At 42.9% G+C, this 20,210-nt stretch overlaps 1 protein-coding gene across 2 annotated transcripts in view; it reads left to right on the forward strand.

The window, feature by feature from the left end:
- The first annotated feature begins 14,283 nt into the window (after positions 1-14,283).
- The window catches only part of LOC101161224 (ankyrin repeat domain-containing protein SOWAHA), a 51,584-nt gene continuing 45,657 nt past the window's right edge, over positions 14,284-20,210 (forward strand). Inside the window, exon 1 of one of the 2 annotated variants that reach the window (XR_002289689.2) lies at positions 14,284-14,635. Coding sequence is in view for 1 of the 2 variants with exons in the window: in XM_020701589.2 (XP_020557248.1) it covers positions 14,503-14,635 (133 nt within the window). In the remaining variant the exon portion in view is untranslated. The remainder of the gene's footprint in view (positions 14,636-20,210) is intronic. The other variant, XM_020701589.2, reaches the window with a different exon arrangement.

Consider the following 20,210-nt stretch of genomic DNA (forward strand, 5'->3'; position numbering starts at 1 on the left):
ATGGATTACATGAAATCTTTCCACCTTTATCCACCTTTGTCATGGTAGGAGAACACTGTAAGGGTGGCATCATAGGATAGCACAAGGGTTAAAAAGTACAACATCAAACTTATAATTAATGATTTTTTTTAGAACATAGCAGAGTGGCAATGTATAGTTTATTCTTTTTTTATTTCTAGTTTGAAATATTGCATTGTTATTTTATTTTCCTTTGTGGTCAGTGTTGTTGCAATTTGTCTTATAAATAAAGTTTGATTGATAGATTTGCTAAATTTTGAAGCAGTTTATTGAGAAGTTTGGGAGGGAGTTATGGTAATAAAGACGACCGGTGATAAGGCGACACACCAGGATGGAGGCATTGTGAGGGGAGAGGAAGGGCAGAAGATGACTAATGTTCTGGAGTTGGGAATCTCCACTTGGGATAAATCCGTATTTTAAGTATGACTCCTGATACTGTCTATTAAATGTAGCTTTCTTTTTTTGGAAGTGGAAGGCTCCTTTTCTGTCTCCTGGCTGGGCGTTTGGCAAAGAACTTTTCCAGACGTTTGTTATTTATATTTTTTGCTAGCTCCTGGGTTTTTACTTTTAGCGGTATCCTATCACGTGAACGAGAAAAAGCGAATTGGCCTGCGTCAAGAGTTACACAGACGGATGTAACACAGAAACGGGCAATTTTTCAAAATAAAACATCTTTCAGATTCCGAAATAAACAAAACGGAAGTAATGTAAGTTATTTTATTTTTTCCTTTGCGGCCCACCACCAAATTACCCACGGACCGGTACCGGTCCGTGGCCCAGGAATTGGACCGCTGCTGTAAATACCTCGTTTGAGGTTCTTTTCTACATCATCTCTTGACATCTTCTCCATCATGTCGCAAGGCAACCTCCCTAATCCCGCAGTGTTTGTTTTTAGCCACCCGCTCCCGCCCGCAGCAAAATTGAAACAGCCCGCGAGATTTGGGTCCCGCGGGACCCAATCCCAATGCAGTCCTCTATTTGGTAGTATCATTGACTGTAAATGAGAACTGGACTGGGCGAGCGTGACATCACCGTTAGAAAATGGTTCACTTCCAGCTCCAACCAAATGAAGTCAAATCAGTTGCCATTTTTGCTAGAGTTTTTTTTTTTGCCATGTTGGAACCAGACGACATCAGTAACCAGTGACTGGTGCGGGTTGGTCTGAGTCATCGTTTCTATGGCAACCACTCTCGCCAATCAAGAGTGAGCTTGTTAGACAGCTAGACGTGAAAGCGGGCTCTAGGGAATCTGTCAAACGGTCTGAATGGTGGATGTGAGACCACATACTTTTATGATTCATCTGATTGGTCAGTTTATAGCTTGAATAAATTGCAAAAAAAGAGAAATCGTGAAAAAATTAAGATTAGCAAGAACACGTTAAAAGAAACGAATCAGAGTAAGAATGGTTATTCTGACTGATGGAGTGACTGAGTAATAGCTGTTTATTTCTCTATAGAAGTCTGTGGGTTTTTGGCTTCTTGGGACAAGGGGGTACTTCCTGTTTGGAACGCCAGAGGGGAGGGGCCACTCTGTCCAGTTCTCATCTACAGTCAATGGATGACGCTCAGACTCCTCACATAGTGGGTGGAAGCAACCGATGACTTGATCTGCATGAAACAGAGTTTAGAAATGAAGCAAATGTTGTAAGACACCGTAAAAAAAGGTTAATCCATTAAGATACATCCCAGCATGCCAGGGAAATGTAAAAATGTTGCAAAAGTCAATGTTTAGAAATTGAAGTCCCACTCCGACCATCCTTTGATCAATGTAAGCCTTCCCAGTAGTCTTTTAGTTCTGATTAGGCCGTTTTTTTTTTTTTGTTTTTTTTTGCCAAAATCTAAAAAACCTTTGTTGTTTTCTAGGATATAGTTTCTGCGGAGCGGCCGGAGTTCATTAGAAATGTGACTCTGAGTTGTGGCCCCTCACACCCCCAACCTAGTGTTACCGGAGCAACAAAAATGGCGAGCAATATCGGGGCTGTCCAGAGGTACAGCTTTGAGGCAGATGCCAGCTCAGGCGAGGAACAAAGACGTACGTGGATCGTCCTCAAGTGGATGCATCAGAATGGAGCAGAGCAGGGAGCTTGTTGCCCCACCAGAGTGTTTGCTGCGTTAAAAATCAGGTCTGTTTTGAACCGGACTTTTGCGCCTGCTCCCAATTCACACTGATTTGAATAAAGAAAAACTCATACTCAATAATATATGACAAAAGCACAAAGCAGAATACTTTTAATTCAAAAATATACATGTTTGTGTTTTTCGTTTGGCTTTTATAATTGTGTTTTTTAATATGTTGAGTGATTTATTGCTGATTTGCACTTCAGAGCCACCGTGGCTCCCTTACCCAAAATACTTGGACAGTAGTCTGTTATTGCGGCTACAAAGCTCCATCTCTGTCCTGTGTTTCACTAAAGCGGATCTGCTGATGAAGAAGTAAAGTGCTCTTGTGTTTTTTTTTTCTTTTTCTGGTTTTAAAGACCAGGAGTGCTCATCTGTTCACACATCCACTGCAGCTGTCTGTCTGTCTGTCTGTCTGCATTCCAGGTCTGACTTTTCCCATCAGCCCACATTGGGGCCACCAGAGCAGGACCTTCCGGGCCAGAGTCACGTCAGCGCCAACGTGTGTTTACAGGTGATTATATCAGCTAATCGTTGGATTACAGCATGTCGAGTCGACAGGGGCCCCTATAAGCTGCAGGGAAAAGACAGAACGCTCCGGTGAGATTCTCCTGGTAATCCGGCCCCAGAAGTCCCCGCCTGTTCTCACATCTGGCCCGCCTGGATTTACCCTTGTAATCCTTGATTTTTAAAAACCATTTTATCATGCTTCACTGCTGATACGCTAGACTTTAATTATTCAAATGCAGCTTTCTATTTTCGCTGCGAAGTAATTACACATGTTCGATTAGCTCGGGGCAAGTCAGCAGAGGGGGAAGTGGCTGTCTCTCCGCACGGCCACCAGGGGCGCAGGGTTGATGCAGAACCAAGGTTTGCAAAAAGGTGACACCTGGAACATTTCTGAAGACCTATTCCTGGATATTTCATTCATGAAAATGTGGAATTCTTGCATTCCTGCAGGGTTAACACCACTCGTCGTGGCAGATGTCAAATAGCATGCTGTAAAAAATGTCCGATTAACACAAAGGGGCACTTTGGTAAACCCTGATTATACGAGCACTTTCATTTATTAAAACTCCGCCAATCCGCTGTACTCTTTCAGAGACGGAGGGCGGATTAAAACCAGGTAGACACCATTGTCTGTCTAAACAATCCCTCACAACAATCCCTCTTTAAGCTGTTTCCAGATGCCCTGGCCTGGTCTGGCTGGCCGCCTGTAATCTCAGCAGAAGCTTATAGGTCACTACTACAACCACACATTCCCCCATTCATCAGCCTCATCCCCTTGGCAGGGACTTGGTGATTGGATTCAGGACATGTTTTACAGGGGGCGGAAAAAAGGAGAACAGCAAACCGAGGCGTGTTTACAAGCGGCGTGCTGTGAAAAGGCCCCCGCGCACGAGCGGCGGGCCATATGGAGTGGATAACCCGGGGAAACATCTGCCGTCGATCAGTGCCATGAGACCGCCGGCTCTGACCTTCACATGGAACACAGGAACATCTGGTCCTTCCCCGACGAGCTCCTGAAAGCCAAACAGGAGCAAGGCTGTCAGGGGCGCTGGAAAGCAGACTCCACACATCCCACTGGCTGCTGCACCGAAAAGTCGGATTTGGAGGTTCAAAATGTGCAGAAAACATCATAACCTTTTTCAAGTTTGAAACCCCTCTCTGCTTTTGGGCGTTATTAACATGTTCTTGTGGGATTTTTTCTGATGATGGAGGACATATATGAAAAAAAATGAAGCTCAGATTGCACTTCTGATTATTTTTTTATTCAGATCGTTGTAAATCAGTAGCAGATAAAAAAAGGCCCGTTGGAAAAAGATCGTATTTGTAAAGTTACGCACATACTGGGCATGCGTGTAATGAGAAGGAGCAGTCTGGGCAAAGACAAATGAAAAAGAAGGGTAGAGGGGGATTTGAAATGAACTCCTGACACTCTGCAGAAACTATGTCCTAGAAAACAAAACAGGTTTTTTGATTTTGGCTAAAAAAAAAACATTATCATAATTAAAAGACCTCTGGGACCGCTTTGATAATGGATCAAAATGTGATTGGAGTGACACTTTAAACAGGGTTTGTTTCCCCACAGCTTCATTCAAACAACAAAGTTCCAGGAAATGTACAACAAATCTGAGAAGAAATTGATGTTTTTCCATCTTTGAACACAAACAGAGGCTATTATGAGCGCAAAAGCAGAGTTGAGCCACTTTTTGATAGATAAATAGAGCACTAAAGTAGGAAAAACAATATTCTCAAACTCTATTTTGAGCCCTCAAAATAAACACAGCCAAATTCTCCTAAGCAATAAATACCTGTTCTCCTCTGCAGTCAAGACTGCAGAATACAGTGGCAGGGGCCAGCCACCCCCCCACCCTCCGGGGTGGGGGTGGCTGGCCCCTGCCTTGCTCCTTCCTGTACCAACCGTGGGCCGGGTGGGTGGCTGCCTGGAGCGCGGAGCGGGTCTCCCTTTGGGGGACCTGACTCGTACCTGGGGTTGGGGCGGGGGGATGCCCGGAACTCCTGGGTGGTGATGGGGTGCTCGTCTGGGGCTGTGGGTGCCCTTCTCGGGTGGGGCCCTGCGTTGGGCTCTTCCGGTGCGGCGGGGGGGCTGTTCTCCTGGTTGGGCTGGGGCGGCGCTCTCTTTCCCCCGTGCTTTCCTGCTCTCTGGCTCTGGGGGCCTCGCGGCGGTCCTGGCCTGGGTGGCGGATTTGGTCGCCCGGGGGGCGGTTGTCCCCTGCCTGCTGCCGTGTGGCGTTGGGGAGTTCCGGCTGCCGCTGCTGCTGCGGCGGGGGTCTGGGTGTGGGGATGGCTGGGCACTCTCCCTCCTTCTTGTCACATTCCACCATCCATTTTAGAAGAACATAAACACTCACCTGAGCACAGGTGTTAGCTCACCTTTGCACTAATAGTTTGCATGATTGAATGACTGAAAGATTTCACACTTGTTGGTTTAAAGGCATAGGTATGCGTTCGTGAACACTATCTGTTTTGTGTACATGTTGACATGTGGACATTTTTGCAGCTAGCAGGTGTGTTGATAACATTTCAGTGTGTGTGTGTGGACAGGCCCCGCCCTTTTTACATTTGAGCCTTGCCGTAATGATAAACAACCAGTAAACTTGTCTGCTCTATGCTGCTTCATGGTCTTATACCCCCCTCCCACTATCACCCCCAACCCCCCCCAACGTCCCTCTCTCTTCTTCCCTCCTTTCCTTTTCCGTCCGGTCCAACACCAAAGATTTTCAAACATAATTGAAATTAATAAAGTTTGGCCTCAATTACAAAAGGGGTTTATTCAGTCATGCCTTTGGTTTGTCTGAAGATTACTAACCCCTCTTGTTAAAGTAAAATATGTCCAACACAAGAGGCCCTCAGCTCTCATCTGTCTGCCCAGCTGTTGGACAGGACAAGTTTAAAAAAATAAAAAAAATAAATAAAAGACTGCAGAATACAAATCCGTGAGAAGCAGCGGCGTCCTCGTTGATCCTCTGGAAGCAGTTTCTCCCTGTTGGAAGGAAGTCACAACAGAATTGCAAAATTTACGCAAACACTCCAAAGCAATGTCTCTGTCAGCCATTCTGAATTACAGCTCAGATAAAGTGGTTTTCCCTGAACGTAGAATTCTCTGGCCTGCGGCTCTAAGGTGGCAGGAAACTATGTGGAAGCAGTGTTTGAGCTGCTGAGGGATGAAGGATGAACGTTAAGAGGAGCAAAGAGGAGATCTCTAAACATTTTTGAGGAGAACATGAAGACTACTTTAACCCTTGTGCTATCTTAGATGACCCCCAACGTGTTCTCCCTACCATGACAAAGGTGGATAAAGGTGGAAAGATTTCATGTAATCCATGGACACCAGTGAAGATCCCAAATCATTGAAGAAAAAAGGTTCAGAGCACTGTCTAGTGGGTCTAGATGACCCAACTCCCAATGTTAAAATGCCTAGGATAGCACAAGGGTTACACAGCATTTGTTTCCCCACAGCTCCATTCAAACAGCAAAGTTACTTTCCGAGAGTTCCTTGATTTGTTCCTATAAATATAATAAAAGTGGCAAGAACATTTTCTGCATTTTTTTGCTGACCACGACAAACATTAGATCAGCCAATAGTACGACTCTTTAACAATCTGACAGTTCTGCTGAATTACCTGAGCATGGCAGTTCCTCTTCAATATAACGGCACCTGGAATGAAATGAAGAATTACATTGTAAATTCTACACCAATGAAGACATACTAAAGTAAAAGGCCTATTAGTTGGGTGTGAAATTTGTCCTCCACGTTTGACCCATCCCCTGGGGGATACTTCTAGCATGTCGTGACATTTACAAAAGGATCTCCAACAAATGCAATGATAACTCTGGATTCTGAAACCTGTGAAATAAAGAATTTAGATAAACAAAAGGTGTCAATTTTCTGCTTGAATGTCTACGTAGAGGTCAGGTGTAGGACCACAGTTAAGGTCATTATGTACCAGTGACGTGCGGTGAGGTTAATGGCTGGTGAGGCACTGACGTCATCAGTCAGATTTACAAACATATGAACCATACTGAGTAACTTATTCACCATTTGATTGACAACAGTTAACGTGTTTTGTTTAAAATATCATTTCAACGTGTTTTTTTCCAAATACAAACTGCAGCATAGAAAAAAGCACAAACGTTATTATCGTCTTACCTTTACTTGTAAATAAAGTCCATACGCCACTCCTTCTGAAAAAAAAATGACGTGCGGCTTGCTATCACTTCTTCTAGTATTTTTTAGCGTCATAATCTCAGGGCTCACCGGTGCCCCCTAACATGAGGCACGAGAATGTCTGGCCTCACCCAGCGGCTTTTTTGCCGGCGTTTAGCGCTCAGCACAAGAAACACGTCCCTCACATACAGTTATTTATAAAAACAAACACTGTACATTATATACATCTGCTAAATTATGTAAACTCAGCTCATATAGTACAAGTGATTGAACCGACATACAGAGAGACAGCAGTACCGTCTGACTGCATAGGTATTGCGCAATCCAAGGTGAGGCTCAGCGGGCTGGTGCCTCATCGCACGTCACTTAGTATCTGAACGGCAAATGCGGAAATTCAGCGATTTTGAAAAGAAAAAACACCCAAAAATGGTACATTTAAATGGAAAATGACTGCAAAGCACAAATTACTGATTAAAAATAATAATTGAATTTATTTTTTCTCTTTTCATCCCATAATGACAGGTGAGGCACAGCCTCACCTGCCTCTCCTGACTGCACGTCACTGTTATGTACCATGACATGTTTTGTGTTAACAGCTCAGTTGTACCATTCTTGAGTTCATTGAAAGGTACTGCGGCACACAGGTGCAAGCAGGCCAGGTGTTCCGTACCAAAGAAATCTAAAACATACAACAACCTAAACTTTAGGTTTAACTTGAACATGCAATGAATGTTTGGATGTAAATAGTTATTGAGTACACCCTAGGTCAGGGGTCGGTAACCCGGTTTTTTGGCCGAGACAGCTATGAATGCCAAATACTTTTAAATGTAATTTCGTGAGAGCCATACAATATGTTTAAAAATAAAAATACAAGTGAATGTGTGCATTTTATGTATTTTCAACACTTTTAAAGTACAATAAGTCAGTGGATTCTTTTTAATAACATTGTTACTGTAGCGGACTGAGTTGGACTGGGTGGCTGTTGGGTCGCGTTTCTAGTTCCGGAGTTCATTGAACGCATCAAGCAGAGATGCTGGTTGGCCCTCAGTTCTGTTGCTCAGCCTGTCGTTGGAGAGTTTGGACCAATGGGGGTTCAGCTATGGGCCAAATAAGGAAATAGGAGGGCTGGTGCGGGAGCGAGGGAATAAAAAGTTGAGGGGAGCGCTCTAGGCGGGAGAGACTCAGGAGTAGCTGAATATGTTGTACAGTGTTGGTTACAGCCTACAGTAACCAGAATAAAAAACCTTAAAAGAAGTTAAGTCTCCGTGCCTCAGCGTGGGAATGGGACGCTTCATTATGCTGTTACTAATAAATGTTGAGTATTTCTTACCATTAATGCGACTTCTGGTGCTGAATGGTTTTGCTGATGGTCTTGTAGTCTGGTTGAAACGTGGTGAGTTTAAGCTTCATGCAGGCGTTGAGACTTCCATCCGGTAACCCTTGTGCTATCCTAGGCACTTTAACATTGGGAGTTGGGTCATCTAGACCCACTAGACAGTACGCTGAACCTTTTTTCTTCAATGATTTGTGATCTTCACTGGTGTCCTGCAGTGTATGGTATGTGACGGGCAGCGTGTTCTAAGTTCTGACAGTCAGTGCGCCGTTTCACCTTTCTGCCCAAGCCCACTATCCCTTCCCCTTTGCCTTCACACAGATTTGCAGCTCCTTGTCAAAGACGGGAGCGCTGCAGCTGCAGGGACAGCAATTCGCAGGTTTCAGGATGGTACACACTCTGTGATGTAACAGATAATAGTAAACCGATAGTGGCGCAGATTTTTTTTCTTCATGGACCGCTACTACTGCGCGCCCCTGCTGGCATCGCATCGCGCCCGAGAAGGACTGGTCTAATGAAACTTTTTTTTTATAATTAAAGATTTGTCTGGGAGCCAGATGTGGCCATCAAAAGAGCCAGATATGGCTTGCGAGCCATGGGTTCCCATCCCCTGTCCAAGGATCTACACTGCCAGATTTCCAACTAAACCTAAAGGGCCTATATCATGCGATGTCAACTTTTTAAACTTTTAAATGTAACATGAGGTTAATTTCAAACAAAAATTAACTCCAAAGCGATATTTTGATTGATTCACGCATTTCCGAGTATTCCTTTACCTGTGCTCTTAGCACCAGCCCCTCCCAATCCATGATAACGATTGGGTTTTCACATTGTGACGTCATAAAGCGAGGAACAGCCCCTTGCCGGAAGAGTCTGCACTATCAGCACCGCCCCCAGGCTAACACACACACACTTTCACTGTGGAGTTAGCAGTGATCAGCAAAAATGCTTTTATTTTATACGCACAATATGGACATCCATCTTTGTTTAGATGTTTTTTGTTTTCGTGGCGAAACGCAGACACCCTGCCGAGGCCGGCTCTAGGTTGATGGCTCTAGGTCAGCAGCCCCCACACGGAGTGAAAGGCGGCGTCTCAGAGACCGAGTCGTTTTGATTCTGGTAGGAAAATTAGCTGCGAAAATAACTGAAATTTCATTTAAAAAAGCTTCTTTAGCGTGCCAATGGTAATATAGTATCATATAGGCTGAAAGGCTGAAGAAAAGCACGATATAGGCCCTTTGACAAATTCCATCCATCCATTGTCAGAACCTGCTGAATCCCTTTTGGGGTCAAGCGTTAACCACTGCACCACTGTGCAAAATCAACAAATACTGCAATCATACCTCCAAATGGTCAAATTTGACATCTTATTTATGGTATATTGTGGCGATGGTGTTACGGCCCATAGGATTTGAGTACAGTGCTATCATTTTAATTTGTGTGAACCACACAATCTCCAGCAGTAAGGTGATAAACGCCTGCCAAGCTGCTCCGGGAGCATGAATTCATTCCACTAAGATGTGACATATGCTACAGGATCAAATGTCTTTATCCGCTCAAAAGTTGTCCCCTCTAAATTGAAAGAGCATAAGGTCCCACCTTCATATTCGACAATAGAAACTCCTCACCTCAATAATTGTATCAGCATATAAGAAGCTTACTGTAATTACAATATTGTCTTCTTGGGGCAGCAGCCTGGAGCACCAGTTATAAACCATTCTTTCCTAAATTAAATCAAAACTGGTTGGAAAAAAAGGCGTAATACCGCAGGAGGACAGAGGGATTAATGTGTAAGTCCGGCACATTTAATATTTACAATCGCACAATTAATCTGACAATGTGTTCTGTGTTTAATACCTGAACAGACAGGCGCTCCAGCTTTGTGTTGTGTGGTGAGCACCAACCAAACGTGTAACTCAAATAATAAACACAATACAGACGCTGGAGTGCATTTTTTAGGCCACTTTCAGGCTTGGCTGTTTGGACAGAACTGGAGTTCTTCTCTTTGGATGCTTTGCTTAATTAAAAACAGAGCCGACTGTAACGTACGCAATGGAAGATTTAGCAGGAAAATCTCCCACTGATCTCCTTGACTTCCTTCATCAGAAAAATCTGAGTGAGATCATGAAGCAGCCGTACAGATTTGTGTGTTTGGCTCTGACCATCTCTGTGTCCACTGCGTCTGTCCGTCGGACATTTTCGGCTCTAAAGCGGTTTAAAACCTACGCAGAAACACAACTGGACAGACTCGCCTCTCAGCACTGGCCTTGATGGAATAGAAAAGGACTTCTTGATGGAACTGAAGCACGATAATCTACATGACAGGGTGATCAAACTGTTTTGGAGGAAAGAGAGGAGGATGGATATTGTCTTCAAATGATCAGATTTTTTGATGATAAATATCATAATAAACTATATTCCAATTTCATGTGGTTATTTTCAATGTTTTTTTGCTGGCTGTAGTTGCAAAACGAGATTTGTTTACTGTTTTGTTGAGTGATTCAGATGGAACACGACTGAAGGCTCAGGTGTGTACGGCACGGTCTGCCCCACGGGGACTGCAAACTTGAATCCCTGTGCTCAGCCCAGGACATCTCGTTGGTCTAATTTCACAAGCCCCTGCTGTTCCAGTTGCTCCCAGCCCTGCTGTGGCCGCTGCGGATGATGTAGATTTAGGCTTGAACACCTTAGCATCGTCACAACCCACAGCTCTGGTTTTCCCAAAGCGTTACTTTGGCAAGAACACACGCTCATTCTGCCCAGGCTGGTTATCGTGAAAGACCATGGCTGGCATTTTCAGCAAAGCTTGATGCAAGCTCTTGTTTCCCGTTACGTAAATTTGGGGGGTACAATGACAGGGATTTGGTTTTTTAATTGGAATAATTGGAAAACTGAGCTGGAAAAAGACAAAGGACTCACAAAGCATGCATCAAGTCAATGCTACATAAAAAATGCAAAAACCTGGTCTGAAATGTCCCAAAGAGATGCCACAGGGGAAACCATTGGTTATCTATTAGGGCCCACTCAAGTTTGAAAAAAAAATTATATAAAAACAACTGGAGAAGTAGTTCAGTCCATTGCAGTAAATGAACTTCCACTTCGTTGCAGTGTGGAAAGCTCAAATGATGATGATTTCTCTGCAGGACTGTTCCTAAAAATGATTGAATACACACTGACAAAGGACCCCAAGTTTAACGAAATACACAAATAAAAACTACAAAATACACCTCTCACAACATCCAAAATGAAATTATTGAAACACTGATCAAGGATAAAGCACAAAGCAGAATCTGCTGGGTTTTGCATCAAAAGTGATAGAACCAGAGACGGACGGAGAATCTGTGGAGAATCTGTCAGTCATGATTAGATTTGTTTTTTAGCAAGGAAACATTTTCGACACAAGGGCGGGCAAGGCGGGAACCAAACCTGCAATCAGTGATCAACTGCCCTAGCTTTGCACTACGGTTGCCCCATGTTTATGCCCCATATATATATATATATATATATATATATATATATATATATATATATCCCTGGGGATGCTCGGGTACACCCCCGGAAAGCTGGAGGAAGTGTCCTGGGACAGGGAAGTCTGAGCATCTTGGTTTAGACTGCTGTCCCAGCGAGCCGGTCCCAGGTGAGTGAAAGATGGATGGATGGATGGATAAGAAAAAGAAAAAAGGTAAGAGGGAATGGAAGGAAGAAAAGAAACCGCCGACTGACGTTGCCTGGCTCCAACATGGCGGCATTTGTCCCTTGAAAAAATTGTAACTGAATTGACTTCATTTTGTTGGAGCACTCACTCCAGTAGTTATATACAGTCAACAATATGTTGGAATATGTTGTTCAATATGCAATGAGTTCCACTAAATCTCATGAACTTGCCCTAACGATGCTAATCTCACTGTGATTAACTTCTTCCTCCGTTAGGCCTGCAGGCTGTAATGCTCATATTTAAATGGAAACAGAAAAATAAATCAAGCTAAAATCCCATCTACATTTGATGCCAGTTTGAAGGAGGTTGAAGAACAAAAACATTTCTACAGATTTAAGAGCAAAACAGGAAGTGTAGCTAAACACCACAACTCCCCAGTTGCATTCAGAGGTTTACTCCTCTGACTGCAACGTACACCGTGCCATAAAAGTGACACAAAGTACAAAATAAATAAATAAGATGATAAAAATAAAGGAAAGAGCAGAGTTGGATAAACACACAGACAGGCTTAAAACAAATAAATATAAGTAACTAAAAATTACTCACTTCCTCCCTTTTTCACTCATCTCTCACTCACTCACTCACTCTCTCTCTCACTCTCTCACTCACTCACTCACTCACTCACTCACTCACTCACTCACTCACTCACTCACTCACTCACTCACTCACTCACTCTCTCTCTGACTCACTCACTCACTCACTCATCCCCCAATCTCTGACTCACTCACTCATACCTCAATTTCTCACTCACTCACTCTCTCACTCACTCACTCACTCACTCACTCACTCACTCACTCACTCACTCACTCACTCTCTCTGACTCACTCACTCACTCACTCATCCCCCAATCTCTGACTCACACACTCACTCATACCTCAATTTCTCACTCACTCACTCTTTCACTCTCTATCTCTCACTTCCTCCCTTTTTCACTCATCTCTCACTCACTCACTTATTCACTCACTCACTTCCTCCCTTTTCACTCATCTCTCACTCACTCACTCACTCACTCACTCACTCACTCACTCACTCACTCACTCACTCACTCACTCTCTCTGACTCACTCACTCACTCACTCACTCACTCACTCACTCACTCACTCACTCACTCACTCACTCACTCACTCACTCACTCCCTCTCTGACTCACTCAATCACTCACTCTCTCTGACTCACTCACTCACTCACTCATCCCCCAATATCTGACTCACACACTCACTTATCCCTCAATTTCTCACTCACTCACTCTTTCACTCTCTATCTCTCACTTCCACCCTTTTTCACTCATCTCTAACTCACTCACTTATTCACTCACTCACTCACACACTCTCTCTCTGACTCATTCAATCACTCACTCATCCCCCAATCTCTAACTCACACACTCACCTATCCCTCAATTTCTCACTCACTCACTCTTTAACTCTCTATCTCTCACTTCCTCCCTTTTTCACTCATCTCTAACTCACTCACTTATTCACTCACTCACACACTCTCTCTCTGACTCACTTCCTCACTCACTCATCCCTCAATCTCTCACTCACTCACTTACACACACACTTACTCTTTCACTCGATCTCTCACTCAGTCACTCCCTTAATCCTTCACTTACCCACTCTCTCACACTCACTCACTTCTTCCCTTCTTCACTCACTCACTCCTTCAATCTTTCACTCACTCATCCCTCAATCTCTCACCCATGTACTCACTCACTTGCCCCTCAATCTCTCACTCATATACTCATTCACTCACTCATCCCCCAATCTCTGACTCACATCCTTCTCATCCCTCAATCTCTGACTAACTCTCTTCCTGACTCACTCATCCCTCAATCTCTCACTCAGTCACTCCCTCAATTTGTCACTCACCCACTCTCTCTCAATCACTTCCTCCCCTTTTCACTTCCTCAATCTCTTACTCGCTCACTCACTCACTCACTCATCACTCACTCACTCATCACTCACTCACTCACTCACTCACTCACTCACTCACTCACTCACTCACTCACTCACTCACTCACTCACTCACTCACTCACTCACTCACTCACTCTCCCCTCAATCTCTCACCCACGTACACACTCACTTCATAAATAATATAAATGCATAAAAATCATGTTTATGCATTTTAGGGGCTTGGAATGATTTTACACCCCAACCTCTCAGTATAACCAAACTTTCCCCCCAATTTTCTGTCTGCCCCCCCCCCAACAGAGGCTGGCTAGGTCCGGCCCTGCAGTCATAGCGGATCTTTAAATTTTCACTAACTTGCGTTGGAGCCACCCTGTCAGCCCTCAACAACATTATTGTCTAGACACGTCGCTGCCTCCAAACTGGAGGTTCCAATATTTCCAAGCTTTATGAAAACAGATGTATAAAAAAAAACCGCGAGTCTTTTCATCCTCCGTGAAGACGTGTGTGTCTTTAAAGGGTTAACAGGAGGAGGCGCAGCGGCCGTTGACTCGTCTGGGTGGAGTAAAGTTTAGACGTCCATTATGACTAATTAGGCCGGTGGGTTGAAAAAAAAAAGCCTTATGGCCCAGTGAGGAAGGGGAAAAAATAGCTTTGAATTGTATTTGTAGTAAACCGGTGGACAGAAGGCGGCCCGGTTCGGTTCTGAGAGGCGCTGCGGACATGAGGGATGTGAGTGAAGAGTCCCTGTTGGATTATTTCCACTCCACCGCAGGAAACTCGGGCAGAGTGAGAAACGCAGATATCCTGAAGACTTTTAAACCCTTCATTGGCCACAGCGACCTGCAGCTCCGCGGTAAGTAAAGTACCGCCGAACGAGGACCGACATGACATGGCGGGATATGATACGTGATACGTGTGGCATTATGGGAGGCGGAAAGCTGTCATCTCTGCGTTGGCGTGTCAACAAAGACAGATTTATTTTTTTTAAAGAGGAATACTTTTCAGAACGTCCTTTTTTGTCAACCTCCATCCTTTTTCTTTTGTGATTTAAACCTCACATCTGCTTTCCATTAATAAAAAAAAGACCCTTCAAGTACTTTCAGCAGGCATGCTGTCACTTCCTCCCATGAGTGGGTAACAGGACCCAAAGCAACCCATCACCCAATCAAGTCACCATGCAGAGGGTCACACGAAGCCCCCCCCCCCCCCCCCCCCCCCCAGCTCCTGCTGAAGCCCTGAACCAACCAGAAGATGTTTATTACACAAGTCTTTCTGGTCGTGTCCACCCTCCTACACATCAGATGTTTATGCAATCCTGTCCTGAGTCTTTGCTTGCAAGGCAGTTCTCCTCCTATTTGACTTCCACTGATAAATGTTGTGCAATTCCAGTTTTTTTTTCCGACTGTGCAAATCTAAAAAAAAAACAACCCAGCAGATGCTCATCTGTTGGATCCAAGACCACTTACTTGTATAAATAAAAGTGGAGGGGTATCTTGGGATTCAGTGTGGTATGTGATGCATGTCTCTGAATACTAATAAAATCGCAGTACAACTTAGGTCCATGTTGAACGCCAGCGGTACGGAAGCCAATTTAGGCCAAAACCTTGGACGTAAACATGGTTGAAACATTCATTTTTAAAGCAGCAAGTTCATTTTTCGTACAGATTTAATCAACTATTTAGCTGTTTCCGGACAGACTGAGTGTGACGTCACCCATAGAAAATGGCTTACCAAATGAAGTCAATTCAGTTGCCATTTTTTTTGCCATGTTGGAGCCAGACGAGTCAGTCTAAGTCAGCATTTCTGTCGGAACCATTCTTGCCAATCAGGAGTGAGCTTTTTGGAAGTCCACACCCCTACCACTTGAAAGTAATGCTTGGGAGAATCTGTCAAACGTCTTGAAAGTTGAACATGGGGGCCAGCAGGTACCACAAACTGTTATTGACGCATTTGATTGGTCAGTTTATAATTTGAATAACCTGCACGATATGGTTCCAACCACGATTATTTTTGGGTCACAGTCTTCTTTCGGTACGATACATGATGTGTCTATTTCCAAACATCAACAAAAAGACTCAAATTTCAGAAAAATTCTTTTTTAATTTGCTAATAAACAAGTAAGAATGAAGAAAAAACGTTCAGTTGGTTTGGTGTAATGTAATAAAAACAATAATAGAATTATGAACTTAAATACAACACATGTTTGACACTGTTAAGGTAAATATATGCAAACATATCAAGAAGGCACACAATGATTCACAACTTCAATGGTGTAACATACAGTTTGCCTTTGAACCAAGAACTGTTCAACTAACATTAAGACTGGCAGTTTGTGGGGAAAAAATCACAGAAAATCCGTAAATTCTAAAAAAGGTTTTTTTCCCCCCATGTATTTTTGTCTGCGGTAGACGATTAGGGCCATGAAGAAACAAATAAAGGGCCAAAAAGAATTCTGATTTCTATTTTAGAATGAATCTAACTTTTTTTCTCAAAATTTTGACTTTAAAGATAGAATTCTGACTTTAATCTCAGAATTTTGACTTCAATATCAGTACTTTGACTTCTTTCTCTTAGAATACTGACTTCAATTTCAGAATTCTGACTTTAATCCCAGAATTTTGACTTTAATCTCAGAATTCAGACTTTAAAGATAACATTCTGACTTTGATCTCAGTATTTTGAATTCTTTTTCTTAAAATACTGACTTCAATTTCAGAATTCTGACTTTAATCTCAGAATTCAGACTTTAAAGATAACATTCTGACTTTGATCTCAGTATTTTGAATTCTTTTTCTTAAAATACTGACTTCAATTTCAGAATTCTGACTTTAATCCCAGAATTTTGACTTTAATCTCAAAATTCTGACTTTACTCTCAGATTTCTTTTCCCCCTTTAATTCTGACTTTAAATTCAGTATTCTTACTCAGAGTTGTCACTTATTTTTTCTCAATATTCTGACTTTAATCTCAGAGTTCTGACTTTAATTTTTAGGTGTATTCAGACTGGAAAAATCCTCTGTTCCTTTAAATTTTCGATTACCAGTTTAGATTGTTGGGAACAAACTTTTAACTTGTTACTTTGGTACGGCGGAGAAAGGCTGCAAGGCGGTTTCTGGTGGTTACGGCACATAGACAGAATATAGTCAGGAAGCGATGTGGATCACGTCAGAAGTTGATTTAATGAGCCTGCATTCATCCAATCACATTTCAATGAGTTGCTGTGTCTCATGGTTGTGGTGTGACATTGTCTTTAAGAGAATTCTGTTAAGGATCTACAAAGTAGCTTTTAGGGTGACGTCACATAACGAGACGCAGACAAGCATGTAAGAAGCGTTTTCAGCTGTGTTTTATTAAATGCTCTGACAAATAAACAGTTGGACCCTTTTTTCTGTTTGATAACACAACAATCGTAGATTTCCATTTGTCTGCGGCTCATCGGTTTCTTCATTCCTACTCAGTTTACGTCAGTTACGGTGGCCGTTTTGGTCCAGTTGCTCCGCTCGGAGGACGGATTGTATTCAGAAGGAGGAATCTCAGATTGAACCGAAGCGCAGTCCAATTGGAATGGAACCGAGACCACCCCCAAAGATGGGTCAGAGAGCGGTTTCTGGTCCTGGACCAGGGTCCGCTTGGAGGTATTCAGACTGAAAGTTTGTTCTGGATTTTTGGGGAAAACGAACGCTGGTGCACTTTAACCCTTGTGCTATCTTAGATGACCCCACCCTTACATTGACGTGTTCTCCCTACCATGACAAAGGTGGATAAAGGGGGAAAGATTTCATGTAATCCATGGACAACAGTGAAGATCACAAATCCTTGAAGAAGAAAAGATTCAGAGCACTGTCTAGTGGGTCTAGATGACCCAACTCCCAATGTTAAAATGCCTAGGATAGCACAAGGGTTACGTGAACCAAATGTGTCCATTCTGAATCCACCCTAAGACTTCTGACTTATTTTTTCTCTTAATTTTGACACTAATCCCTGAGAAAAAAAAACGTAGAATACTTTTTGGCCCTTTAGTTTCATTCTCCACGGCCTTATTTATCCTCCGTAGTTATCAAATGACATCATCATGAGCGCCACTTCATTTGTCTTAGGACAAATGAAGTGGCGCTTTTTAATTTGTGTTTCATTTTTCATTTTTTGATTTTGCAACAAAAAGTCTGTTTTTGATGATGTAAATAGTGAAGTTAGCTTTCAGAAAACGGAGTGTGTAATCAAAAACAAAACAAAGGACAACTTCTATTTAAGTTTACTTGTGAACATCTTTTTTTTAAGTGTACTTCTAATTCTTTGCAAACATACTTTACAGTGTAGTCGTGCTCAGCACGAAGTCGTAGTGAGGCCTGGATCTTCAAAGGGCAGATTGACAGATTTGATTAAATGTGGTTTCTCTGGGAAGCTAAAAAAAATAATGAGGAATTCTTTATTTGACCATGTGGTTTAAGTATTACCATCTGCATTAGCTGCAGCAGTTCATACAGAGCCCTCTGGGGATGCTACCTAGTAGGACAATTACCTTCAACTGTGGAAGCCAAGCGAACAGCTTGATCTCTTTTGTGATTACAATTTTCCCAAGAGAGGAACAAGCTCCAGCTAATCAGTATGTTAGGAAATAGATGCTATTAATCGCACTAAATGAATCGAGTCAGCAAATCGGGCCTTATTGTCCACGAACTGCACTGCTTGACCTTCTGCACTCAGATACGCAAATGGAGACATTCCTATGAAATTTATGGAAGCATACTTCAGTGAAAAGTGCTGAACTGTTCTCCTGCCAGTGCACTTAGAGTGGGGCAAAAAAGTATTTAGTCAACCACCAGTTGTCCAAGTTCTCCCACATAAAAAGATTATTGAGGTCCCTGATTTTCCTCATAGGTAGACCTCAACTATGAGAGACAAAATGAGAATTTAAATCTAGAAAATCACATTGTCTGATTTTTTTAAAGAATTGATTTGTAAATTATGTTTGAAAATAAGTATTTGTTTAAAAGCAAAAGTTCAATTCAATACTTTGTTATATACTCTTTGTTGGCAATGACAGCAGTCAAACGTTTTCTGTAAGTCTGAACAAGGTTTTCACAAACTCTTGCAGGGGTTTTGGCCCATTCCTCCATGCAGATCTCCTCTAGAGCAGTGATGTTTTAGGGCTGTCGCTGGAAAACATGGATTTTCTTTCAACTCCCTTCAAAGATTTTCTAAAGAGTTGAGATCTGCTTCTTACTAAGCCACTCCTTCGTTACCTGGGCAGTGTGTTTGGGATCGTTGTCATGCTGAAAGACCCAGCCCCGTTTAATCTACAAAGCCCTTGCTGATGGGAGGTTTTCACTCAAAATCTGGCGATACCAGAAATTCTGCTGGTTTGTAGGTGACCAAATACTTATTTTCCACCATATTTTACAAATATATTTTTTTAAATCAGACATTATGATTTTCTGAATTTTTTTTCCTCATCTTGTCTCTCATAGTTGAGGTCTAACTATGATAAAAACTACAGGCCTCATCATCTTTTTAAGTGAGAGAACTTGCTCAATTGGTGGCTGACTAAATACCTTTTTGCACCACTTGTACTGCTGCTTTCAGGTGACTCTAAGAAAATTCTTTGTCATTTTCAGACTTACTTTGCCCCACTGCCACACCGATCTCGCTTACAGAGTAATGGCTTATGAAGGCCCAAAGTGTTTTACTGTTCCAGATCCATTCACCCGTTCGCACACTCCTATAACTACTAGGAGCAATGTGGGGTTCAGTGTCTTGCCTAAAGACATTTGGATATATGGGTGACCAAGGCAGGAGCCAAACCTGCGATCTTCCAATCAGAGGTCGACCACTCTACCTCCAGTCTCGCTTACAGAGTAATAAATACCCTTACGGGTGGATACAGGCTGTCTGCTGGCAAAAAATGGGCAAACCTGTTCGGGGCACGCAGGTGGCCCACAAGTAATATCAATGTGGTAAACCACTCAGTGAGCCCGTAGCGCAAAAATTTTCTCTTTTTTTCTATGGGCATGCTGTGGGCGATACGTCTTAGCAAACTTTTATACAACATACAAGGGTAAAGTAAGGACAAAGTAAGTGAGGCAAAATCAGATATTTCACTTTTAACCCTTTAAACTGCGCAAGGGGCGTCATAAGAGGTGTTGCAGAGATAATGGTGTCCTCCTTGCATGCCCCCTAAAAGTTTGTCCATTTTCCCCCCGCCATATCTAGTCCTAAGGGCAGTTGGGACCAATCCTTTTCTAACGAGTAGAGTGTGGCATAGAGGGCACTGCACGACAGCATCCCCGTACATCATAAGAACGTACATTAGCCTTATGAAGACGTCACAGCACACTTACTGCACGCACAACAATATTACATTCCATTTTCAATGAGCCTCAATGGAGCTGCAAGACACACCAACCTGCGCTCCCCTTTAGATACACCTT

The sequence above is a fragment of the Oryzias latipes genome, chromosome 7 (assembly GCF_002234675.1).
Source record: "Oryzias latipes chromosome 7, ASM223467v1".
Classification (NCBI taxonomy): Eukaryota; Metazoa; Chordata; class Actinopteri; order Beloniformes; family Adrianichthyidae; genus Oryzias; species Oryzias latipes.